Source organism: Manduca sexta, chromosome 20 (genome assembly GCF_014839805.1).
Source record: "Manduca sexta isolate Smith_Timp_Sample1 chromosome 20, JHU_Msex_v1.0, whole genome shotgun sequence".
Classification (NCBI taxonomy): Eukaryota; Metazoa; Arthropoda; class Insecta; order Lepidoptera; family Sphingidae; genus Manduca; species Manduca sexta.
The window spans coordinates 5,201,903-5,229,615 of NC_051134.1; the positions used below are offsets into that span (position 1 = coordinate 5,201,903).

The 27,713-nt window shown below is 34.7% G+C and overlaps 1 protein-coding gene across 1 annotated transcript; it reads left to right on the top strand.

Annotated features, from left to right (window-relative positions):
• Positions 1–27,592, top strand: LOC115449147 (aminopeptidase N). The gene is made up of 13 exons (XM_030176874.2): positions 1–740; positions 9,227–9,400; positions 16,543–16,860; positions 19,872–20,061; positions 20,326–20,585; positions 20,873–21,065; positions 21,425–21,611; positions 22,709–22,806; positions 23,171–23,359; positions 23,742–23,926; positions 24,466–24,588; positions 24,944–25,019; positions 25,784–27,592. Exons 1-13 carry the CDS (start codon positions 280–282, stop codon positions 25,895–25,897), a joined length of 2,568 nt encoding a protein of 855 aa, XP_030032734.1. The 5' UTR covers positions 1–279; the 3' UTR covers positions 25,898–27,592.
• The last annotated feature ends 121 nt before the right edge of the window (positions 27,593–27,713 follow it).

Here is a 27,713-nt window from a genome sequence, read left to right on the forward strand (position 1 = left end):
GAAGGAGGGGCCGCGGATCAACGTATTTTGTCGGTGCAGTCTGGCGCCAAGTTTTGGCGCGAGCGAAATGAAAACAAAACACGCGCGCGTAGAGCGCGGACGTGCTCTCATGTTGAGGAAATTCGTGACCCGTTTTTAAAATTGCCTCATATTAAAAAAAAATAACGTTCTTTTTTTATAAATGTGAACTGGCTGATATTTAAAAAAATATGTAAAACTAAATTTGTTTAACCGTGAGTGTTCTGATTTTTCAAATTTCAAATTAAGAACAGTGTCAAAATGTTTGAAGCGATTTTTTTCTTCTTATTCGCTTCAGTGACTGGAAACTTTTTGGTCGAGGAAGAATGCCTTAATTACACAGTATATCCAGTGCAATACGAGTTAACAATCATACCGTTTCTTTACAAGGAAAATTCTTACTACCACTGTGAACAGACGATAACGGTTATAGCAAACGCTAACGTGAGAGTAATAGAACTAGATGCGAAAGAATTGGAGATCCAACCTGGTTCGATAAAAGTTCTAGATGGCGATATCGATATAGTTAGTGATGCTCGACCTAATGAATACGATGAAATTAACGGAAAACTCTACATATATTTGAGGGAACCGTTGAAAATATACACACCAACAAACGCGCAATTCTATTATATAAAAATTGTATTTACTAAACGCGTGAAGAAGGACAGCACTGGAGTGTTTCTAGTGAAATATTACGAGGACGATGAACGTAATATGAAGTAAGTACTTTGTCAATGTCTTAAGTTTCTTTTAGGTTATTTAATGTTTTCAATGTTCCCAACTGCCTATAACAGTTTTCAGGACTAATCAGAGGTATAACATGTTTTCATTTTGCTAGCTATAGTCACATATAATAGCATTCCTGTTTCATTTATCATAATCAATGGTACTCCGAAGTCCTGAAGTTTAGAATTTAGTACTATTCTAGACTCGGGGCTTATATTGGCCAAAAGTGCCAATATCACATTACCCGGCTCAGAAATCGTACTTATGGTAATCGCACCGCGTTTTCAATACGACTATGCAACCGAGCCATGCAATAAAAAAAAAACAATTTATTATGCTATTTTAACAGGAAAAATTCAGATGGGGCAATTAAAATGTATGAGTTTTTAGATTTATATGACTAGTAATCAACAATGAATGAACTCAATTATGTATTCATGTTGAATGAGTATTACAACCATATCGGACATTTTTTTTATTGCTTTGAATGACGAGACGAGCTTGCCGTTCGCCTGAAGCGCTAGAACCGCCCATAAACAGTAGAAACATCATCCAACAGCTTGAATCACAAAGTATTGTTTGGTATTCCACTGCTCTCGCCATCCTGAGACATAAGGTGTGAAATCTTATTATGTCCAGTAGTTACACTGGCTACAATGTCAAACCGGAACACAACAGTGACTACACACTGTTGCTTGGCGGCAGAAATAGACATTGCGGTGGTGCCCAGGCAGACTCTCACATATGAGAGACCTACCCCCCGTAAGATTATTTATTCTATTAATATTATGATTTACACGCCTATATCGAGCTGTAATTAAGTAATTAGGAATCGCATATCAATGAACAAGCTAATTAAAATTCGCACATCGCACCATGATTCATTGTTTTTCGCTAATCGGTTAGCACATTGTTGCCAATCGACAATATGGTAAAGTTTGTTGCTATGGTTTTTATAAATAACTGAATCAATTGTAATATGTTTTATTCTATAAAACTGTTTTAAGCAATAATCAAAAATTTGTTTTCATTTATATTCGATCTACTAAAATATTTTAATTACAGTTATGAGTTACCTAATACTAAAATAAATATTATGTATGTGTGAAGCCTACCAATCCGCACTGGGCCAGCGTGGACTAAGGCCTAATCCCTCTCAGTAGTAGTGAAGGTCCGTGCCCAGTGCGACGGTATATAATAGGTACATGACGGATATTATTATATGTATGTATGTATGGTTTTGAGTTTTTTTTTCATTATCTTGACATTCACATTACGTCTAGCTGTTATATTGGCACAATATCCTTGAAACGAGAACAGCTCTGCTCCATCGCTTACTGATATAAATAAACGGAATAATAGTTACCATTTGGAAGCTCGCATACGACCTAACAGAGCACTATTAGAACTTAGCTTATTTATTTATTAGGTTTTCTAGCAGACTTAACACTATGGTTAAAATAATTAAAATATTATAACTTATAGCCGTAACGTAAGCCCAAGTTCTACCACAATATTTACAAAACCCCTATGTCCTTCTCCTATTACTTTATTATATGGGATTGTCGTAGAATACAAAGCAAAACAAACATTTCACAATTTATTTTCTGAAGGGATAAGCAGAGGCGCAACCAGTGAATCCACATGTCGCCATGTATGTTCCGTCCCATGATGTAACAGGGACCGAGCCATATCGGGCTCAAGAACCACGCCGCCACTGGAGCAAGGACAATATCTACTAGTCATACATTAATATTGTTAATGAATACTGGTAGAGATAAACGAATGAGCAATTTCAGTATTAATAGTCGATCTTGTAGTGAATTTCGAGGTCGCGTAGGTCAATATACTATCTTGGAATAAGTACTGACTAATAAACCTATTTAGTATAGCCATGACCTTGTACTACATGTCCTAGCGACTCCGGCGCAGCATTTTATTTATATAATTTTAATATACAATTGGCTATTTGTCTATTATATTAAAGACCTTTTGTAACTTATATTTTGCAGGAGTTTTGCTTAACGCTGAACAGAAATCTCTCTTTTTTATACTTTGAGTCTGTTAAACCGATTTGTAATGGCGAACATTTAGAGATTATTTTGTTTTTCATAATATTATAGACTCCTATAAGAATATCATATTATCATGCCTATCTACATGCTATGTCAATTTTGGTGTACTTGTGAATCGAAATAGTTCGACCTTGACCAAATTTTTGAAGTAGAACGGATTGCCGAACTGGAGAGTTGGGTTCAACTCCAGGGCACACCTCTCAGGTTTCTTGATATTACATTTATGCATCCGTTATTAAAGCTTTATATTATTCAAGAAGATAACATCATCCGCCAAACATATGTAACTGAACTATAATGTTATTTTTTTATTTATATTGTGAGTAAACTACAGTTAAAGGAAGTGACACAAATTACAATTGTAGCCAGTGTAACTACTGGGACATAATAAGACTTAAAATCTCATGTCTCAGGATGACGAGCGCAGTGGAATTCCAAACAATACTTTGTAATTCAATATGTCGGATGGTGTTCCTACTGTTTATGGGCGGTCGTATAGTTTACCATCAGGTACACAGCAATCACATCGTCATTCAAAGGAATAATAAAAAAGTGACATGAATAATGTTTATCGGAAATAGCAATATTCGACCTTCCTGGACGAATTATTCATACACTGTTTAAATTACTAATATCCTCTCTGTTAGGGAAAAAACAAATTGTATTATTAAAATATGCTATTGATACCGCTTGTAAACATAAAAGTAGAAAAAATATCTTATGCTGTGACGTATTTTAAACAGCTAACAACACAATTGAAACGCACATTAAAATTTACGACGCATTTGGGAGCTGTGTACTTCGACATGTAACTGCGAAGATATTCAAAGACTAAAAAGCGCGATTTCGGTTGCATAGGCAATAATATAGCAGCATAAGAAGATAGTAATGAGGAGATTAAAAAAAATAAAAGCACTTCTCAGAACCGTATCCTATACCTTAAGTACTTATACCTAAGGTATAGACCTTAAGATAGAGACGTGATATATATCTACATAGAAAGCGATATTTTTTGTATATCAATATATCCAACTATACTAGAGAGAAAAAAACTTGTTTTCTCCAATTATAGCAAGTTGTCATTCGTTCAGTTGAAACACTAGAAAAAAATGCCGTTTATTTTTTTCTTTGTAGAAAGACGAGACATAAATCATGCGATTTGTTATTTTTTAACAATGACACTATAATAAGTCGCTAGTTTAATATTTCTAATATTTACCTACTATATATTTTAGTTTATTACATTTAATATTTACTACGAAGCAGCACAGTTGTAAATAGACGCTAGATTTAAAAGATATCACTTACGAACGCATATCTGTACAAAATTCAATCCATATTCTATGTCAGTACCTTATAATTAAAATAAAATAAATAAATTTGGCAAATTTTCGAAATAAAACACTTCCGAAATCTAATGTCCGAATGCAATTATGAAGTAAGACTATGACTTAATTCTTTGTCATAATCCATAACTGAACTGCAAATTGTGGTATTTGTTCCCGTGATCCAGCATTGCGGTGCAGATGCAGTCATTATTCCATTGAAACGCAATCAATTTAGTCGTTATATCACCGGCCACCTTTAGAGTATGACTCACCGCTATTAACCACTTCAGACGAATGTGTTTGTTATTCCTTTTTTGTCTGGCACAGTTTATGTTTTTATATAATACGGCGAGGGTCACTTTAGATGCGTATTAACTATTTACTCGTTCATTTACGCACAAAGCTATCATGGAGACGGCCAAGTCCAGTTCTGACAGACCCAAAGGACGATATTACTCTGACTATACCTACGTAAAAACGAGTTCTTAAAACTCTTAGGCGCGGGCCATACAAAAAAGACATGGGGCGCAGACATGGCACGGACGGGGCGTCGTCGTAATTTTTTAAAACATATAGAAATGACGAGTCACAGATATGACGCTGGGCGCCGCGAGAGATGACGGTTTTCAGCTGTCCGATTTTGACACGATAACACGAAGATGAAAATGTGTTAGCACTGGTATATCTCGCTAATACACAGAGGGTTATTCCAGTAATGTAATCTATTATTATAATTATGGAGAACTGGAAATCTAAACGTAGAAGTGATTTTAGTCAATAAGCCTCACTTCTAATACAACATGCCACGAACAGCCCACGCCCCTTATAAAGGAAGTAGGAAAAAAAGCTTTATAAAAACACAGACATTTTACGCCATTTTATTATAATCACTAATTGCAGCGAATATCTTGGCCATATGTTAAGTAGTTGACCTTAATACCCACGTTGTGTCTGGTATCTATACGGATAAAAACCATAAACTGCTATGCAAACGATTGTACTAATTAGACGCGGACATTATATAGGATTTACTGTTAGTAACTTGATTTATAACTTTATTGTGTCATAAAATTGAGTATAAAAGTATTGTATAGGTTTTGAAATTGTACATTTTTGAAATATTGCAACATGTCTATAAATTATTGTGGGTAAGCTATACAGTCTTACTTATAAAAATTTCGTAAAGCTATGCTTAGTTAAAACACAAATTTACTCGATCAGCTGTAAAACCCGCCATCTTGCATCTTAATAAAGTTTAAACTAGGAACCGGTGATGTTTTTGACAGCTATTTACGCAATTCTTAACCACCTCTTAACGCTAAAACAAGTTTATAAGTAAGACTGATAATGTATAGTAATATTTAAACAGGAAGGGAAATTATGTGTGTATTCTTTGTGAATTATCGCTTGCTTTAACGGTGAAGGAAAACATCGTGAGGAAACCTGCATACCTTGAAAAGTTCTGTATAAGAATTTCAAGGGTGTGTGAAGTCTACCAATCCGCACTAGGCCTGCGTGGTGGACTAAAGCCTATTCCCTCTCAGTAGTAGAGGAGGCCCGTGCCCAACAGTGGGACAGTATATAATACAGGGCTGATATTATTTTATTATTACATACATACATACATAACATCACGCATTTATCCCCGAAGGGGTATGCAGAGGCGCAACTAGGGCACCCACTTTTCGCCAAGTATGTTCCGTCCCATGATGTGATAGGGGGCGAGCCTATCGCCATATCGGGCACAAATTCCAGACTCCGGGCTGATACTGAGCAGAAAAACCCAAATATCACTTTGCCCGACCCGGGATTCGAACCCAGGACCTCAGAGCGCTATTGTACCGGACATGCAATACAACTACGCCACCGAGGCAGTCAGTTATTTGGAGCCATTAAAAAAATGGCTCCTCGACTCCAATTAATCCAGCAGTACCTAAACAATTCAGTTATAAATAAAGAGTAATATTGCACGTCGAAATAACTGTGTGATTTGCAGTTTTGTCTCTGCATTGTACATTAAGTATTCACATGTCGCCACGTGCCAACTTGGATGCACATTGCTCTGTCAACAATATTAGAAATATGTGATTTTATTATTATTAGAGGCTAATTACTCCTGAGTATTATACGCTGTTTTTTTTATCCCGGAAAAACTTTTGCATGTGGGTGGAACCGCGGGCAAGAGCTATAAAATTATAATATAGTCTGTTATTGTTTGTGACACGTTTTCAAACTCTACGTGGGCGGAAACTTATATTGTAATAACGAGTACAGCTGGTAATACAAATATTATTAGTTTATTTCCTAGTTATGAAAGTATTAACAATAAACTAACAGGAAGCGAGTTTATGAAATTATACACAAACAAGACTCAACTAATTAATAAGTTGAAGAATCTGTTATTTAAATTAATCGTGAATTTATAACAATCGTATTAAACCGAAACATTCAAACAAAATTTCACAGCGTCTGTGCCGAACTTATGACACGATAATGTAAATGTTATGTCAATGAGAATCCTTTAAAAACGTACTAAAGTTCACGTGAATCTTTCGACCGACATAGAACAAAAGAACGCAGTTAATTAGCCAAATAAATCGTCTTGTCATCGTCGCGGGTCGTTAACCACTGCAAATGGGACATCCGTGGTGCGGTCGTAGTCATATGGAAAATTTGGTGTAATTCGAAATGTCTATAGTTTTTGTTAGTGTTTATGGAACGCGGCTTAACTTTAATGATCATTTTTGCTTCGGCGAGCGCTTATGTTCCTTCCCACTTCTTGTTTTTTTTTTTGTATATTCACGGCCCCTCTGATGGAGTGGGGTCCAATAGACTTTCGACTGACAAGAGATGATTACCCTTCGGCAGTCGACACAATTATGCCGGCCTGTTGGAACCGGATATAAACAAGCTGATCCCGTAACACTTGCGTGGGCCACTATGGTGGGTTTTTACACCTTGTGTGTGGCAGTCGCTATCCGGGTGGATATAAAATATATCCTACCACCAGCAATGGCTTAACTAGTTGATTTCTTACTGGACCACCTACAATTGGATGTGTGGCGGTACAGTTAGTGCATATACCGCCATCTTGTCAACATCGCCGGAACTGCAAGAGGATCGATGCAGTGACACAACTGGAGTGATAATCACACAGCAATCACGATAGATGGCGACATCGATCCTGAATCACGCTTGCACAATTTTGCCCGACGTGGAGCATATATACCACCTCCGAATAGGAACTGTGGGAGGGGCCGCGGCCGGTCAGGCGCAACATCTGCCTGACTGGAAATCTTCCCCTTCCATAGAAGAACGCAACTATCTGTTCCTCTACAGTGGCGTTAACCTTTACGCCGCTACAGATGCTTCAGTTTTTGTGCCACGTAGCAGTAGTGTAAGAAGTAAATTAGTATATTATAGTCCGGACGCCTGTATACTTTTCTGTATATGAAGTGAAGTGTAAATTATTGTGTAATGTTGAACGAACGTAAGGTTTAAGATCATTTTATTTCTGGTGTACTAAACATAATTATATTATCTGTTGTATTATATATTCTTTTATGGATTACCTAAGTTTTTTCTGTTGTCGTAAATATTGTCATTGACTGTAACCAAAGTTACACTTTCATATGAGACTGGTACTATGTAGATTGTAAATGAATTGTTGTTAACTTCATTAGCAGTCCATCAATAAATAAATAAGAGCTGCGCTGTATAATGCAAATAAATAAAAATAGCTTCATACTTTTTTCAAATGAAACTATAGTTTTTAATGCACTACAGCACACATCAGACGACCTTGGCTCGTTCCACCGTGAGCAACCAGTTAGCTAGATGATTAGAAACACGAATGCGAAATGTAACATATGTGCTTTATTTTGTAATGTTTCATACATAGTCGCCGCGCAGACGCACACTTATTGCCTCCTATAAAAACTAAAATGACAACAGTTGTCAATATTACTTTCTAATGTATTCACTATCACAATGACAGTTGATTTAACTAAATCGAGTAACTAAAAACACCTTTGGCGCATGTCCGATGCAACAAGCTGACAACGTCTGCGCGGAGATTTATTATTATTAATATCAGTAAGATTTCTTTGACAATTGAATCCGGCGCCACCGATGGTACCACTATTACAAAGATCTATGGCAGAGGTATAATATTGTCTACAGCAAAAATAGGTCATGATTGATTTTATCCTAACTGAATTTTAGCCACGGCAGCCAACCTCAACACAGATCACCCATGTACGCAGGAGATATTATAGTACCCAAGTTTGTACACAATATACGGGTGCACTCTCTGTTCCTTCATTCTCATAGTCCGGTCAGACGGCAATCTGACATCAGAGAGAGATCAGGCGCAAGACCAACGGATTTACGTGCTTCCCGAGGCACAGGGTTATCACACCGCCAACTTCCTGATTCCGAGCTGCGACTGAGTATTTTTTTAGTATGGAAAAACGTAGTGACATTTATTTTGGCCTGACCCGGGATTCGAACCCAGGACCTCAGGCGGTAGTCGTATTTGTACCGTGTACAATTACGCTATCGAGGCATACAAAAAAAAAATGTTCAGCTACATGGCCAGAGGTCTATTCAATTTATTCTCCATTACTAACATCCTTTCTCAATTACACATCGACCACAAATTATCTGGATATGAAGGAGTATAGCGGTTTTGACACTTACCAAAGGATTATAACTACCTTCTCGCTACCTTTTTATAGCGGACTAGCAAACGTGTAAATAGGTCGCGTGGGGATTAGCCGAGGGGACGGCCGAAATGCAAAAGGAAACCGTCAGTTCGCATTGATTTTCTATGAGATAGTCGAATAAACCCCGCCGACCGGACTTTGTATACGGACTTATTGGTGTAGATATATATATAGCGTGGCTCTCTCTACCTTCTTCTATAAAAAAGTATATAGCGGTCTGATAAAGATTGCAGAAACTCACTGAATGCAGGCCGCTTCTAACAATATGGTCTGGAAATCTTTAGGAGAAGACCATCTTCAGTAGTAAGCTTCGTGTGACTGTTTATTATAATGTAAATTTTTTTTACAGATATATGTACACAACTCGACTGTCACCAAGCAAAGCCAAGTTCTCGTTTCCGTGCTTCGACAACCCTCGGTTCGAAGCGGTATTCAAGTTCCGAGTGTATGTACCACCACCGCGTCCTGACATGCAGTATGCTAACACCAGCTTGGTCATAGCCAAAGAATTGAAAAGAGAAAGGTAAGAAAAATCCGACATAGATGTCGAAGACACTCACACATTTGTCAAAGGTGTACACAAAAGTACTGGAGCATCATCATTTCTTTTAGTATTTACGTCACTAAGGGCGATTTTATACGCAATTTTTACGAAGTTCAATTATGAAACTATAGCTGTGTAGACAAGCCATTTCTCCGAAGAAAAAGTACTAAGGATCTCAGTAGTAGAATCTTTGCATATGTATTGTGAACTCGCCTTCGAGCTGATTCCCGTTCTATCACGTGATGGAAGGCTAATCCATTGATAAGGTATTTTAAATCCCGGTCAATGCAAATAATTCCCGAGCTCATCACGTAAACCCGATTGAACGGGTTTCGATGTAAATTTCACCATAATGCTAATAGAAATTCCAATGAACAATGAGAATACAAATTGAAGAAATGTGGTAGGAAGGAAATAATACAAATTAAATTCCATTTAGACTGCTGGCGCAATCACTTGTACTAGCACAGATAATTGACAAAAAAATTATGAGTTGCGTCGGTGTTATGAGCACTGATGTGTTATAATTAAATATCGTCAAGGAGATCTAGATGTATTTGCATCATAACTCGAAACTAGTCATGACAGAACAGATATTTATATATTTTTTGTCGTTTAATTAAATAAGCTATCTGGTGTCAGCAACTGTATTCGGCGATCCCTCGTCCAATATCCAGGTCAGGCAATTTATTGTTTAAGTTTTTCTGATACCATTTACCCGTAACTACATTTTCCAATGAGATTTGATGTCTAATAGGATATCGGAAAAACTAAGCCTAAATTCAAAATACGTTAAAGAAATAGCGTTGATCTAACAGTGGTAAAAAAGAATTAAACAAGCATCACATCCAATTAGAATGATTAAACAAAATCGATTACTTTCAACACCATATGCGCGAGTCCAGTTTTTCTAATCTCAAAGAGTCGCATACTTTCTTTTGATATGACCATGATTGGTAACTACTAATAGAACTAGAAAATAAAGTATTATCTACTTTCCACGGTTTACTTCGTAGTTGTTTTTGCAAGAGTATGGTGTTATTGCAAGCTATTGGATCGCGTCCGTGTTTCATTTAAAATATAAAACAATTTGTGTATTCTGTTTGATGAAAATTACGTATGAATTCTTTAAACTAGAGTTTTTTGCAATATGTTAGTTGTCTAATGTTAATGTGATATTGACAGAGATGGTTAAATAAAGATAATTAATAAATGCTGAGTATGTACAATTGTGACTAGACTGTTCAAAGTAAATGTGGACGCGGTAAAGGAAGCTAATTGGAGGAATTGGTGGCTCAAATATTGCAACTAGCAGCGTTAACTTCTAAATGCAAAAATTGAAAATTATTTAGAATTTTGAAATTCAAAATACGTTTCTAAAACATCTTAGCATATGTGTAATAAAAGTTTTATAAGTTGTTCCAAACGTGTGCCGTGTATGTCGAGTCCATATATGTCACTGAGAACTGTGTCAATTATTGTGATTCGACGTGTGCTCAAGCTGTCGTGTTCAGTAGAAACTTTGACATGACCATTTACGTACCAGTTTCTAGCTAATGAAAATTGCAGTTAAAGGCTTAATGATGAGAATTGAGAAATTTATGAAGTTGATGAAGCAAGGGGTGGGATGTTGGCAAGAATAAATAATGTTAACGTAATAAGGTATTTGACTTATCTTTATTTATAACTTTTATAAAATAGGTACGTCGTATTAATTCTAAAACAGAAGAAATCATTGAAATCTGGTGAAAATTTTACAAGTTATAAGTGTTGTAGAACCTCTTGTTCGAATATAATTTAAAAATTAAAAACATAAATGTCTTATGTCAACTCGTGTAAAACAAGTGCTCAATGATAAAAAAACATTCTCTGAATTTATCCGTATTTTTCATTTCACGTATAGTATTTCATTATTTTTACTACAAATCGTTATCAGCACGAAGTTATCTTATTTAGAAGAAGATAATAATGGCAGGACCTGTAGGAATATTGAATGGAATTACTATGTTAAGAAATCGTGAAGGATATGCAATTTGGAAATTTAAAATGAGAATGTTGTTGATGCATGAAGAGTTGTGGAGTACTGTAAGTGGCTATGCTGACGATGATAAAACGCCTCCTGAGGTACGTTTCCGTAATGACCAAAAGGCTCTTTCAAAAATATGCCTAACGGTTGACGGTGGTGCTATCACGCATGTCAGAACAGCTACAACGGCGAAAATGGCGTGGGATGCTTTGCAAACAGCATTTGAAGATAAAAGCTTAGGCCGAAAGTTAGCACTAGAGCGGAAGTTATATAGGTATACTTTATCAGATTTTACAGATTTAGAATCCTATATAATAGCTATAACTACGACCGCGCAGGACCTAGCCGATATTGGTAAGAAAATTGAAGATAGTTCACTTGCTGCAATCATTCTAGGTGGTCTTACATCACGATATGAGCCCCTGATAATGGCTCTAGAGCACAGTAATATAGAAGTCACTAGCAAAATGGTGAAAACTAAACTATTGAGCGAAATGAGTAGAGAGACTGAACGTGATGTACCAGCACTGCGCTCTTTGCATAAGAAGGGTATAATATGCTATAAATGCAGAAAACCAGGGCATAAGTCTCCCAACTGTCCTCTTAAAAAGGATAAACCAAGTTTTGTTTATAATCAAAAGGAAGCAAAACGTGAAACGGGTCTTGTTGTGAATAATGAGGAAGAACGGGTAACGAATTCGAAGCAAGTTATCACTGAAATGTCTTTATCTGCACTAGAAAGTAAAGACTTTAACAGATGGATTGTGGATTCAGGTGCAACAGTTCATATGACTCCCCGTGCAGATTGGTTTATCAACTATCGTCCTATAGATGGAGGTACAATTACTGTGGCAAATGGAGAGAAATTGGCAGCTATAGGCGTTGGTGATGTATCTATTGATACAAATAATGGAGTCTGCAGAATAGCTGACGTCGTACATGTTCCACGCCTAAATTGCAATTTGCTATCGGTAAAGCAGGTTGTTGAAAAAGGTTTTTTAGTAATTTTTGATAAAAATGGTTGTAATTTTTATAAAACTGATGATGTATCTTATTTAAATAATGCTGTTTTTCATGGTTCTTATAGTGGTGGACTGGTTCATTTAGATTGTTCTGTTCGTTTACCACAAAATATAGCGTACATTGTTAATTCAGAGCTTTCAAAGTTTCAGCTTTGGCATAAGCGTCTTGGACATCTCTGCCGTATTGGTATGGACCTACTCAGAAAGGGTCTTGCTGTCGGTATGAAGTATGTAGAAGTTGACAAAGAACCATGTATACCTTGTATTGAAGGTAAGCAAGCTAGGGAAAGCCCCTTCAAGAGGCTGAAGTATAAGAGAGCTACATCAGCACTGGAATTAGTTCACACAGATGTTTGTGGACCGATGTCAACTACTTCATTCAAAGGCAATAAATATTTTATTATTTTTGTAGACGATTATACGCGTTTTATATTTATTTATTGTATGAATTCTAAGACAGAAGTCATGTCAAAGTTTCTTACATTTCAATCACTTGTTGAGAGACAGACTGGTGCGAAAATTAAAATACTGAGATCGGATAATGGTACTGAGTATGTCAATAAAGAGATGGCGGCCTACTTAGATTCTCAAGGAATCCAACACCAAACAACGGTTCCATATAGCCCTCAACAAAATGGTGTTAGTGAACGTTGTAATCGCAGTATTATAGAAAAGGCTCGCGCTTTGCTGTCACATGATTCGCTTTCTAAGGCATATTGGCAGGATGCAGTAGAAACTAGTGTTTATTTAAAAAACCGGTCTCCTCATCGCGCAATTGAAGGTAAAACACCATTCGAAATGTGGTATGGGAGCAAACCTGACCTGTCTCATTTAAAGGTTTTTGGATGTAGATGTTATGTTCATGTACCGTCATGTCATAGAACTAAGTTAGATATGAAAGCAACGGAACACATCTTTGTTGGATATTCAGATGATCCAAGAAGTTATTATTTCCGTAACGTGGAAACGCCACGAAGTTTAATTAAGTCAAGGGATGTTACTTTTTCGAAAATAATTTTACAGGACTGAAAGAGATGCCTGAAAATAATTTAAACCTTAGTTTTAATCCCAATGTTATTAATTTGTTATCGCAGATTTCATCATCTGATGCAAATCCATCTTTGTTGCCGGAAGAGCAAAATGACTTTGTGGATGCTGTTGATGATATTGATGACAACTCAGGTGATTTAGATCATTCATCTTCATTGCCATCAAGTGGTACTAATGATGAACCTTATGGTGGGTCTGAGTCAAGATATCCTCAACGAGAACGTAAGCCTCCAGATTATTTTTCATATAGTGCTCTTGTCGATGATATTCTGAATGATGATCCAAAAACGTTTCATGATGCAATATCTAGAGATGACAAAGACAATTGGATCTCTTCAATGAAGGAAGAATATAATTCCTTATTAAAAAAGGAAACTTGGATTTTGGTAAATAAACCAAGTCATAAATCCTGCATTCCATGTAAATGGGTTTATAAGCTAAAACGAGATGCTGATGGTAACGTAGTGAAGTACAAGGCTAGATTAGTTGCCAAGGGATTCACACAAATAGAAGGTGTAGATTACCATGAAACCTTTTCACCGGTTATACGCAACTCATCACTGCGAACCCTACTAGCTTTAGCAGTGCAGGAAGGGTACAAAGTTCGGCATATGGATGTCGACACAGCTTTCTTAAATGGTGACTTGGAAGAGGAAGTATATATGACACAACCTGAAGGTTTTGTTCGTAGAGGTGATGAGAATAAAGTCTGTTTATTAAGAAAATCTTTGTATGGTCTGAAACAGGCACCAAGAGCCTGGAATACAAAGTTAAAACAAACTTTGTTGGCTATAGGATTTATTCAAACTCCTTCTGAACCTTGTGTTTTTACCAAAACGATTTCGGATAAAAACTTTTTAATACTGGCAGTTTATGTAGATGACATTGTTGTTATTTATAAAGACAATGTGACGTTTGAGAAGTTTAAATGTGATTTTGGAAAATATTTTACAACAAAAGATTTAGGTATAATTAATTTCTTTACGGGAATAAATATATGTTCGCAAGAAAATTCTATAAAATTATATCAAAGAACATATATAGAAAAGTTGTTGAAGAAATATGATATGCAAGATTGCAAAGGTATTTCAACACCACTTGCATTAAAGAAATTAGAACCTGGTACAGGTGAGTCTAATGATTCATATCAAGCTCTAATTGGATCTCTCATGTTTTTGGCTGTTAACACGAGACCAGATATAGCTTATACAGTAAGCTATTTGAGCCAATTTAATACAAACAACGATCAGAGTCACTGGCGTGCTGCTAAGCGGTGTCTTCGCTATTTGAGTGCCACTAAAAATGTTGGTATAACTTATAGGAAAGTGGAAGATTTTTAAACTACAAGCTTATGCAGATGCAGATTGGGCAAATTGTCCAGTTGATCGACGTTCATACACTGGATTTTATTTTGAGTTCGCATGTGGTCCAATATCTTGGGAATCACGGAAGCAGCCTACGATTGCTTTATATTCGGCAGAAGCCGAATACATGGCTTTAAGTTCAGCCACTAAAGAAGCTTGTTTTATAAAACGTTTTGTCACTGAAGTAACTGGTAGATCACCAAATGTTGTTATTTTCTCTGATAGTCAAAGTGCGCAAAAACTTGCATTGAATCCAGTCCATCACAATAGGACTAAGCACATTGATGTAAAGTTTCATTTTGTTAGGGAAAAAGTTAATGACAAGGTTGTAGAATTAATGTATATGCCTACAGATGAGCTACCTGCAGATTTGCTGACAAAGCCATTGGGTCCAATAAAGCATATCAAATGCATGAAAGGCATGGGTATGAGTTAATATATAGTTATATATTAGTTTTATAAGAAACTGTATTTTACTATGTTGTTATTTTATGTTTTTAATTTATTAAGGGAGGATATGTTGTAGAACCTCTTGTTCGAATATAATTTAAAAATTAAAAACATAAATGTCTTATGTCAACTCGTGTAAAACAAGTGCTCAATGATAAAAAAACATTCTCTGAATTTATCCGTATTTTTCATTTCACGTATAGTATTTCATTATTTTTACTACAATAAGCCATTGAAATCGAGTAGTAGGGCTGAGTGTCAAAGAATAGAAAAGCGACGAAATATTTGCGTGTGACGTAGGCTTGTATGAATGTCAAAAAAAATAAAAGGGACAAAATACTTGCGTGTGACGTTAGATTGCATTACTATGCGTGCGAAAGAAAGAGATGGAGTGATATCCTTACTCGACGCCCACTCCTGCACGTACCAATATTTGAAATTTTAATTACAAGCTCATTTCTTATGCTGTTTTTACAGGATTTCTTTTTTGTACTAAATGCTGTTACATATTAAAAAACGAACAAAATCATACACAATCGAATACCCTATTAATAAGAAATAATCTTACGAAACATATAATATAACTAAAAAAGAAGTAGATAGTAAAACGATGATCTGGAAAGATATACAAGCAGTATAAATATTAGGCCCATTCAAATGGTAACAACATAATACAATTATGCCTTATTATTTGTAATGCAGATCAGGTATACAATAATGGATCCTATCGCTTTAGATATCTTATAGATGACCTAAGGTTCGACAAATATGGTTTAGCGGAAGTGTTGTTTACGGCATATAAATATAATAATATACGTAACTCTATTAATTGTTGACATAAAAAAATTGAAAAATTAAAAATATAAACATTACATTAGATAAGTATAGGTTTTGAGTTATGTTATTGTAATCGTATTTTTTTTTTATCTATAATGAGCCTGTGACATACTGTCATAATATTTAGATAAGATTCGGGTTATTTTGGGGAAATAGCTCTAGTCAAATGGTGTTAGAAAATTGTACACAAAGTGTTTCCTGACCAGAAAACTGAACCTCGGACTTTTCGGTGTATAATCTGCAATTGACAAATTAATTACGTCCATAGAAAAAACATTTTAAAAATTCTGGTCGACTTATTGCGTTTATCCACATTTACTTACATCGAGGATGCGAGGATTGTTTTTTACAAAATCTATATAATATTTGCAGCTCAAGAGACAACTATACAATCATCGAATACATGCCTTCCCCCCAAGTGGCATTACACCAAGTTGGATTCCACTACTCCCAATTTACAAACAAGCAAGCTATAGCAAAGTCAACTAACGATACTTTAATAATATGGGCTCCAGAAGACAAATTAAAATACTACGATTTCATACTAAAATTCGGAGAGAGTATAATAAATCTGATACATTCTTACTCAACAATCAACAGGCCACTGTTATATGGTCCTATAAATATAGTGGCCGTTCCGACTAATCTCAATGGTTATGAAATTGGTAGCTGGTATCTTCTCACTAATGGGTAAGTTTAGTTATATCCTACTTTCATAATACCAATGAGTTCACTTGCAATTTGTATTAGTTTTTTATATGTTTTGAAAATATTTATTTTGCGTATCCCAATATATTTATGTTGTGTTTTCTTCCGTGCCATTCGTAATGCAGATTGTGTTGTGATTTTAATCATTTGCTATTTTGGAAAGTACGTTCGAGTTAATGTTCTCTAGATCTGTAGTATTAATTAAACGAAATCGTAATCTATATATATAAAAATGAATTGCTGTTCGTTAGTCTCGCTAAAACTCGAGAACGGCTGAACGGATTTATCTTATCTTGGTCTTGAATTATTCGTGGAGGTCTAGGGAACGTTTAAAAGGTGAGAAAAATTCGAATAATTGCCGGGAAAATCCTCAAAACAGCATTTTTCTATTTCCCATACAAATGTTTTCTAACTAATACGTAGAGTCAATTTGAGCTTTATTGCTATTGTATAAAGTTCACTGTTGTCTAAGCAATGTAGGTGTGCTCCTAACATCAAAGCAGTGTGCGTTGGAGCACAGAATATAATAATGTAATGTCGCGTTCTGAAACTCAACAAAAGTGATATCGCGGACCCGACTAAATTGAACAGTCACAAAATTTAATATATCATTAGTTATTTGGTTGGCTTCACGATATTATTTCTTTTGTTTTACTTTAAAATGCATGTTTTCGTTATGGACAATTTTTGAGCTACTTTTGCATATCTATACTTATAATAAATCTGTAGAGAGGTCAATTCTGTACATGAAATATATTTCCAAAATAACTGGGGGTGATTAGGGATCGATACTGATGCCAAAAATGCAATTAGTAAAATTTTTGTCTGTCTGTCTGTATAACCGTTATAGAAACAAAAACTACTCGACGGATTTTAACTTAACTTGGTACAATTATTTTTCATACTCCTGAGCTGGTTATAGTATACTTTTCATCACGCTACAATTAATAGGGAGCATATCAGTGATGGAAAATGTTGGGAAAACGGGAGAAGTTACTCCATTTTTTAAGCTTCCGTCATTTCGTGTGCAACCTTAATGGTAAATAAAGTTCCTTCGATTTCACCAGGATCCCATCATCAGACCCTGACCGGACAATCGGACCACCTGCATACCACCATAAATTAAAAAAACATCCCGACAAATTGAGCACCTTCTCCATTTTTGAAACCCGAAATCCACGCGGGCGAAGCTGCGGGCGGAAGCTAGTTTCTAATAAAATATTAATGAACTAAAAATACGAAATTCTTTAATAAACCGTTGTTTTTAAATATTTATATTTTTGTCCGAAATGGTTTTAGATAAATTTTCTGCGGTTAACAAAGCTATTCAATATACCCATTTCGAATTCTTCTCTGATAGTTATCTAAATGTGGACATTTGGGGGTGATTGTCGGTTGGTTTAGGCTCATTAATTACATTCTGTTGTTGTTTTATCTTGAATTATTGCGTTTAGGTTTGGAAAGGAATTTTTAACTTTATTTTTGTTTAGATAATATACCATGTGCGTTTTATTTTTCAGTATTTTTATAGTTTATACCAAAGAACTGTTATTAAAACAATTTTATCAATGTTATTTGTTAACAAAAAGATAAGTTTTAATAAATGTATGTGTCGCCTACACATGAATTAACATAATTCTTTTAAAATCTATATTCAGTTATGAGCTCATTCTATATAAACATAATGAACTGTATTATTTATAATAAATAATACTATACCTACGCAAAAATTATGTTGTTAGTTTAATTTATAAACAATACATATAAATACTCGAACTGGTAAGTTCAAACAAACCTGGTAAGGTTTGTTTATCAACGAAGGCTGGGCGGTAGTAATAAGGGACTTTCTCCGCGAAACCAAAAAAAAAAAAAAAGGGTCTGTGTATCAATGGGTACTTCGACAGGTCCTACGTATAATACAAGTGCAATAACACAACTTTACAGGAGAATAATTCAATACTTTTTAAATTTGTCAGACTTCAACAGAATTTTTTAAAACTATGAAATATTCTACCTCTGTCTTTCAAAATTGTGTTTTTGCACTTGTACTAGTATACGTAGGCCAATTATCAGTTATATCTATTTAAAATATTTAGAGATATAGCACCCTGAGATAACGAGGAGCGTTGAAGACGCTGTCCACTACACTAGGCGTATAATTAGCTAAATTGGGAATCTAATTTAATACTTTACTTGAAGCAACTTCCAAACAAACCTATTATTAAATAATTTAGCTATTTAGGAGAAAGTTATAAGTGCATTTATAGAGCCCTAGATGCCTATTTTTTATGTCGAATTGTCTCGTTTTAACAAACCTTTCCGGAAAAGAATTACTCTATATTTCCAGAGTTTGCGCCAAGTCACAGGGTTAAAAGCTAGGTTCTAAGCAAACTTGCTTCGTATTTTCCTATTGGAAACACAGATGGCGCTTTTTTAATTTACAGTATGGGCAACAGATAATTAAATAATTTAACAAAAACCTTGGTATTATATTTACGTACATGTCGAATATATAATAAGATCTAAAATACTGTGGCCTAGCCCCTGTTCCTGAATTTTATTATTTCCTCCTTAGCGCAAGGCCGGTCTAATTTTCAATGCTTGTTATGATTGTGTGTCAGCGCATGTATGTATGGATTATCCAGCGAAAACAGTCTTGCAACTGGTTACTGTCTGCTATTATTTATAGCAATACGGAATGCATTGCACTTGTTATGTAGTTATAAGAAACATAGTTTTATTTCATTTTAGAATTTGTAGTATTTCTATTATTAAATACTATCGTACTAATATCGACCTTATTTTGTTTTACCACGTATAATTAATATAATTTCTCCACCTATTATTATTATTTAGCACTTTGTAGTTTACCAATTAGTTCATCAGTTTATCATCAAAATTTTTCTGACTGCATAATATTATGTTCTTGAATAAATTAAAAAATGAATTTAGTATTATGTACCATGATATCATCAAAATATGAACTATTTTAGAGCAAACAGAATGGCAAATGTGGAACAACTCACAAGCATCAAGCAGATAGATCGAATGACCTTCGAACTAGCTCAGCAGTTGTGTAGAATATGGCTCGGCAATCCGGGTGAACTGGAGAGGACCAGGTGGAAGGAAGAATGGTTCAAAGAAGGCATGGCTACTTACTTCGCGTATTATTTTCTGGCCCAGGTATACCTTATTGTTTGCTTTGCTGTATACAAGTTTGGAGGAAATAGCATCTTCCAGTTCTGCAAGACATAAACGACGATAAAAACAGTTATGTTATGTTGATTTATCGTTCTACTATTCCTTTGCAACTTTATTCCATGCAATATACCTTACTAATATTTCCATTGTTCCTAAAATAAAATTATGATATATATGAAAAACTGAAAGCACCTAATTGACATACATAATCTTAAACTGACTAATGGAATAACATTTCGCTTTTAGTACTATTATGGACCATTAAACGAACGTTATCGTCAACCACTAGATGCATATGGGTTGCACATGAAACACACAGCCATGGCAGTGGACTGGCACAGAAGTACCCCAGCCTTGGAAGCCTTCAATAATTCTTTAGCAATCGAAATACCGTCGAGGTACAAAGACCTGGTGACGATGAAGACTGGAGCGATACTTTGGATGTTGGAGAACTGGCTGCAGTCGGAGAAGTTTCATCAGGCTTTAGTGAAGTACATCAATTCAAGGTGAGAAATGTTTACTTTATCAGCATACATGATCTGCTAATCAAAATAGTTGGCGAAGGGAGTTGGTACGAATTCTAAATCGAGCAAATAAAATTGTTGGAATTTAAATGTACCGTTTCCTTGATTATATTTGATAATTGTTCAGTAGAAAAGTTTGATATTTAGAAAATTTTACCAAGCCTCAATCGAAAAAAATAATTATATAGAAACTACTGTTTACACTTTATAAAACTTGTTCCTTTTTAACTTTTTACTTATCGTCAATATGTCATGTATTCTTCCCGCAGAAGAGGCAAATACATATCGTTGCAAGACTTCGTGTCTGCTCTCGACTACGATACCGTGGAATGTTCACATCAGTTCTTCAACGGTTCAACCGCATCCAGGATATTAAAGTCATGGTTCCATCAACCAGGATACCCTGTCATCAATGTTCAGGTGTTAAGAGATCGGACTCCTAATGCTGTTCAATTGAAACAGGTTGGTGATGATGTTAAAAAGACTTATTTGGTATTGAAGCTGAGCTCAAGCTTAATAGCTCATTTGGGAACGCTGTCCTTTAAACCAGTTAAAGTATTAGATAAGCATATTTTGTAGTTTAGTATTCGGATAATCTATTTATAATCTCTTGTAGCACCAAGGGTGCTAGCTACTGGTGCGTTACCGCCACCTAACACAATGATTGACTTAGATTCTTGCTACGAAAGAATAATAAGTCTAGTTTTTTTGTTTCTAAATTATGTGCACCTATGAATATTTGATAATATTAACCATTTACCGCCAAAGTGTATGAGTTAAAACCAAAAGGTGTAAAAAAGTTATTTTCTTACTTCTTTCAGAGGCAATTTAGCTTCACACAAGAAAATCGTGGTGAGACAGAATATCTCATTCCAATATCGTATTTGGTGCAGAACAGAGAGAACTGCTTTAATTGCTACCGACCAAGGTTCACTATTGGGAAACAAACTTACACTTTCAGTGAAAATTTGGACGGTGGATGGATCATACTCAATAGAAATGCATCAGGTATCGAATCATTAAAACTTTACCTTGTCAAATTAATAGATAAAATAGATGATAAAAAAATATAACTGACATTTACTTATACTTAGACACAATTTATTGCAAATTTGGAGTAGTGTTACTAACGCGAAGCAAAACGAGGCCATAATAAAAAATATACAACCAATATTTGCAAGTGATCACTACACCATTAAAATCTAGCTGATCTAAAGAAAGTTTACATATTCGCAACAATCTTTCGTTTCACAGAAAAGTGACATCAAAGTGTATTCCTCAATACTGCCTGTCTTTAAAGTTTATAGGTAATTTATCTGGCCTAATTATTTCCTGAACGCGAATCGAGATTCGCACACACCAAGGTCGTAATCTTAACCCACATTCAAGAATAAAAGCAGGTGATTCATATCGTAATGAACTTGAAATAATTCCGCGAACGCCATTACAGCGACTGTCAAAGTCCTTGGCCGCAGTTAGCGTTGGACGCACAGTCTATTTCTGTTTAGCCCACGCTGAGTGTATAGCTATATCTGTTTCTATGACTACGTCACTTCACACATCGTTTTTTGTTTTATTGTTTTGTAATATAAAAATCATGTTAATATATGTCTGAAGTTATATGGTTTCGTCAATTATTGTAAGCTTATGAGAGATTTAATACCAATGTCTTTTTATTTAGACCAATGTTTTGATATCTTTTGACTGGTGGTAGGTCTCTCTTATGTAGGAGTCCGTCTGGGTGGGTTCCATCCAAAAGTTTATTTTTGCCGCCAAGCAGCAGTGTGTAGTCACTGTTGTGTTCCGGTTTGAAGGACATTGTAGGCAGTGTAACTACAGGACATAGTGAAACTTACCATCTCATGTCTTAGGATGGCGAGCGCAGTAGAATACCAAACAATACTTTGTAATTCAAGGTTTTTTTTGGATTGGATGGTATTACTACTGTTTATGGGCGGTCGTAACGCTTACCATCAGGCGAACGGCAAGCTTGTCTCGTCATTTAAAGCAAAAAAAAAATATATATATATAACTTCAATCTATGATTAATTTATTCGACGTTCGTCCATGTTGTTTTTAATACGTATTATTTACCTTATTTTTAGGATACTACCGTGTCAACTATGATTCTGCGACGTGGCGGCTTATTGGAAAGACATTGAGAGAGGATATGCACTCTATTGATGAGATGAATAGAGCTGAAGTAAGATTATTTATATTATTTAAGATTAAATGCTAAAATAATAACGAGTCGTTTTTGGTAAATAATGTTTGAGAATGCATTGCTTATGTTCATTTGTAATTCAAAATAACAAAGTAGACAAGAGAACAAGATATAAAACCTAATATTGTAGGAATATACAAGGTCCACGGCTTTGTGCAATTTTATTTCAATTATTTACTCTGTGCTATTGGTGTCCTTTATTATGCGATCATATTATCTAATTTCTCGGACTAAGTATAAATTTTTCCGATGTACTTATAAACACAAAGTACCCATTCTGTTTATATTTCGCAGTTTAATGTGATGTTTATTACTATCAAAATTAACTTTAACATATTTTCAGATAGTGAACGATGTCCTGGCTCTGTACGTAGCTGGTGATCTAGATCTTGCGGTAGCGACCGAAGTTCTAGACTATCTAGACAAGGAAACCAGCGCTGTAGTGTGGAACAGTGTGATATCAGGCTTTGAGCTGATGAAGATAGAAGGAGCCGCGTGTCATATGGACAAGCACATGTTCTGGGAGTGGGAGGTATGTATACTTTACCTTACGCCTTATGTTGCAATAATACTAATTTTCAACCGACCAGTTTTTGGCGTATATAATTGAGTTTAGGTAATCACCTTTCTTAATATTAGGGATAGTATATATGGGCTTTGAACTGAGAGGTCCGAGGTTCATATCGTAGGTCGGGCAACACGTTATATAGATTTTGAAACTGTTTGACCAGAACCAAATTTCTTAGAGCCTGTTAATTTTAAGTAGCCAGCTGGTCGTAACAACTGACCAAATCCCTTCTGCAACTCGAAAAGGGTGCTGGATATGATACCAGAATCGATTGGGATAAGAGATCCCGGTGTAATACTTATACGATTTTTGGACGAAATTTTTACCACCCACTGAATTTTTGCAGGACTTCATGAGCAAGAAGGTATCGAAGATCTACAAGAAATTGGTGGCGTGGGACGATGTGGACCAGCAGCCGAACGCGAGGCTGTTCAGAAGTAACATTGTAACGTTTGCTGCTGTGGTCAATCATGAACCCTGTCTTAAGTACCTACGCTATATGTTTGAAGATAGTAGGAGAGGAAAGCAAATGTTAGTAAGAATAATGTTCGGATTGTTAATTAGTTTGTTTGATTGAAATGGTGATATGAGAAGTATTTCGCCTGATAGTAGCTATATTAGTATTTGGAATCACTGGATACTTCGAGTTATTCCAAATGCTGTACAGTTGAGTAGTGCGGGCTACCTTGAAACATTATATTTTAAAATGTATAATGATAAGTTATTAGTAGAAATTATTAAAGTATATATTTAAGACTTTATAATGATATTGTGAAATCAAAACAAAACAGTTATAGCACATTGTTACTTAGATCTACCTTAGTAGATGGAGTATAGAGTAGAAGAGTAGAGTAGAAGCTAGATTGAGATCTAGCTCTAGACTGAGGTCTAGCTATAAGATCGAAATCTAAATTGATCTCTTTTAGTATTTCAATTTTAAAACTTATGCTGTAGATATTTAGTTTGATTTCAAATTGTGTTTGAATTTCATTGTTTTAGATTTCAAACTAAAGGTTGAACTATGTGATTATCTTTAGTTTTAAAGTGCGTTAATTAAATATTGTTTCCAGTCTCGATCCTGATACCCGAGAAGCTTGCTACTACATGCTTTCAAACGACACTAACAACCATTTCGTCTTCCGAAAGTTAAATCCGATTGAAGAAGAAGACCGAATGATCGCTGATCATAAAATGTGAGTATACAAGAAGATGTTTTTCTTATGAAAATTAAATAAATTTAGCCAGGGACAGTGTAGCTTACATATTTTTTTTATAGTTCCTTAAATTAGATACCTCTAAAATATTTTGGAAGCCAATAGTATCTTATAAATAATCATACAGTTATATTATAGTTGTCTAATTACCATTTACAAATTTTTGCATATTATTTATAATAAATTTAGCTTGTTTAATTTTATCTATATTATCTACTGAAAACAAGAAACAAGATTAAAAGAGTACTTGGACCCTCTCAAACCAGCTATTATACTATTAGCAATAGTATTTTTGATTATTATTGGTATAATTGCACCTAATTATATTTTTCAGACGAGAAAGATATAGATTCCTGATAAAGATCCCGTACGGCGTCCCAAGACCTATGCCTCTAATTTCTACTGAGACTGTGAGTATTGAAATATTTTATAGAAATGTGATAATACTTTTAGGGTAGTGGATTTCTCATATGCGAGAGTCCGCCAAGCAGCAATGTGTAGTCACTGTTACGGATGGCGTGCGAAGTGGAATAACAAAAAATAATTCAAGTTGTTGGATGGTGTTTCTACTGTTTATGGGCGGTCGTATCATTTACCATAAGGCGAACGGCAAGTTCGTCTCGTCATTCAAAGCAATAACAAAAAGATAATCCTAGTCACCTTAGTCTTATGGATATTTAAGCTGGAAAGTGCAGATAACAAGCTAATTGATTGCCTGATGATATGTGGTCAGTTCATCCATAACAATTAAAATATATCCTTACTAACAAAGATTCCCTTTTTAAGCCACTGGTTTTTATATTATTTACAATGAGATTTTTTTTATTTAAATTGTGTTTCACAAATTACATTTTAGACAGCAGCGATAACCTAGGTGGGAGTGGAACGAATTCCCGAGACGAAAGTCCACAGGTTCTCAATCGAAGGGGTCATTCGTGACTTTTCTAGAGTTATTTAAACCGTAAAGGCAAGAATCACGAGGAAACCTGCATACCTGAGATATTTTCTTTAAGAATTCTGAGGGTATGTGAAGGCTGCCAATCCGCACCTAGTCCCGCGTGGTGGAAGGCCACGCTAAGGCCTAATCCCTCTCAGTAGTAGAGGAAGCAGTATACAGACTTGAAATTATTATTATTTAGTATTATAATTACATTTTAAATTCTTTTTTTTCCAGCCATCAACACAGCCCCCAGTAACGGAGAAAATGTCGATACCCGACAATTCTGTCGCACACACAGCATCACTCCTTCTCGTATTACTATCGCTTCTGCTTACCTTTCTAAGATAAATACCTATTACTTATTATATAGATGAAACGCTTTATAATCTACGAAATGTTTTGAGTGTAAAGGAAGTTATATTTAATAAGACTGAGGCTAATTGGAAGTGAAGATTCTTTTTGACACTGATGTAATTTGTTCAAATGGTTTAATCTATTTTTTTATATGCACGGCAGAGTGAACCCATTGCACCTGATGGTAAGTGGAGTGAGGTTCAATATTCGACTGACGAGAGATGATTACCCACCGACAGTCGACATAATTATGCCGGCCTGTTGGAACTAGACATACACAGGCTGATCCTAGAAAGCGACACACTTACGTGGGCCACTATGGCGGGTTTTAACACCTTGTGTACGGCGGTCGCTATCGGGACGGATATAAAGCATATTCTACCATCAGCAAAATCCGACTATTCTCTATTGAATCTCTCTGTATATGAATAAAGATCATTAATTCATAGTTAACTTTAGTTCTGTTCAGCACTGAAATCTTTATCGTTGTTTGATTAAGATTAAATTTTCCAAAGCACCCCGCTTATAATAGCGAGGTCACTGTCATTACGTAATTATTTTCATCTAATTTGACGTAATTTTCATAAATATTAATTCTAGTCGTATTTATTTAGATTATTTTATCTGGTAACATCTGTTCATTTAATTTAAATGGTTAAATCTTTTTAAACGCGAATTGTGGACAAATTATTTGTAAATAAAAGTCTTTTCATTTCTTATTTATTCTTATAATGTAATGTGCACATGTACATTTACAAAACTTACAAATAGATATTGTTTTATTATTATAATAATTGTAAGAAAAATAATAAATATATTATTTAAAAGAACATTAATATAAAAATATTTAATCATTAAATTTTAATTAGAATCTATTAAATATTTAATACATAATAATATATTTCCTATTAAATAAAGTAAGTAATATAACTAAATGTGAAGCAAGAGGACGCATTTGCTTCAGATTTAGTTCAAATAATAATTAGTTTACATTGTAAAAGTAATCTTAAACCCTAGTAACAATGAAGGTGAAAATGCAGATAAAATATGTTAATATAAAGGTAATAAATTATTTGTAATATTAAAATCTTATTCTATAAAGAATATCAATTGTAATTCTGTGTAAAATAAAATTAAATAACTATACTTAACTTAAAATAAACGTTGAGTTCTTTGTGCAATTTTGTATTTGGTAATTAAATATAAGTTATAATATAAATTTTAAAATATATTACGCCTATCTAACATACTCATTACACGATGAAATGTAATCAGATGTCTACATTTTGAGCTTTCTGCCCGAACTCATCCACTATCAAGATTTATATCGTTTTCAAAGCAAGCAATTTATTTTGACATTTATAAATTTGTGTACCGGAGGTATATTATCCTAAGATATATTTTATTAATATCTCTATTTAATAAAAAACGAATTATAACCCATTGTTAAACAATAAATAAAATTTTACTTAAATTTTCACACATAAGTGTAGTCAAGAGACAAACGGGAATAAAGTTCAAATTGAAGTTAAAACAACTTATAATTAGCTTATTATGATTTATAATTGTTTACCTCCAGTGTACAGAATTATAATTTTTCCATCATCGTCGGTTTTACAAATTGAATTATCAATTTAAAATGTCTTGTACATTTATTACATATCAATAAAGTGTCAAAATATCGTGAAATATTTATCTTATTTATCGATATCTCTTATCTGGGCCCTTATTCTGTATGATAGTGTAAACGCGTAACGCAGCCGTGTCATGTTATCTTCGAGAAATGTGCGTGGAATGATATTCTGTAAGC

What these genes read in the sequence shown, in the direction of transcription:
- LOC115449147 (XM_030176874.2), top strand. Translation starts at nt 280, where the DNA reads ATGTTTGAAGCGATTTTTTTCTTCTTATTCGCTTCAGTGACTGGAAAC. An exon ending in ATGCTGTTCAATTGAAACAG is followed by an intron (nt 21,066 to 21,424) that starts GTTGGTGATGAT and finishes TACTTCTTTCAG; the next exon opens with AGGCAATTTAGCTTCACACA. An exon ending in CTCTAATTTCTACTGAGACT is followed by an intron (nt 25,020 to 25,783) that starts GTGAGTATTGAA and finishes TTTTTTTTCCAG; the next exon opens with CCATCAACACAGCCCCCAGT.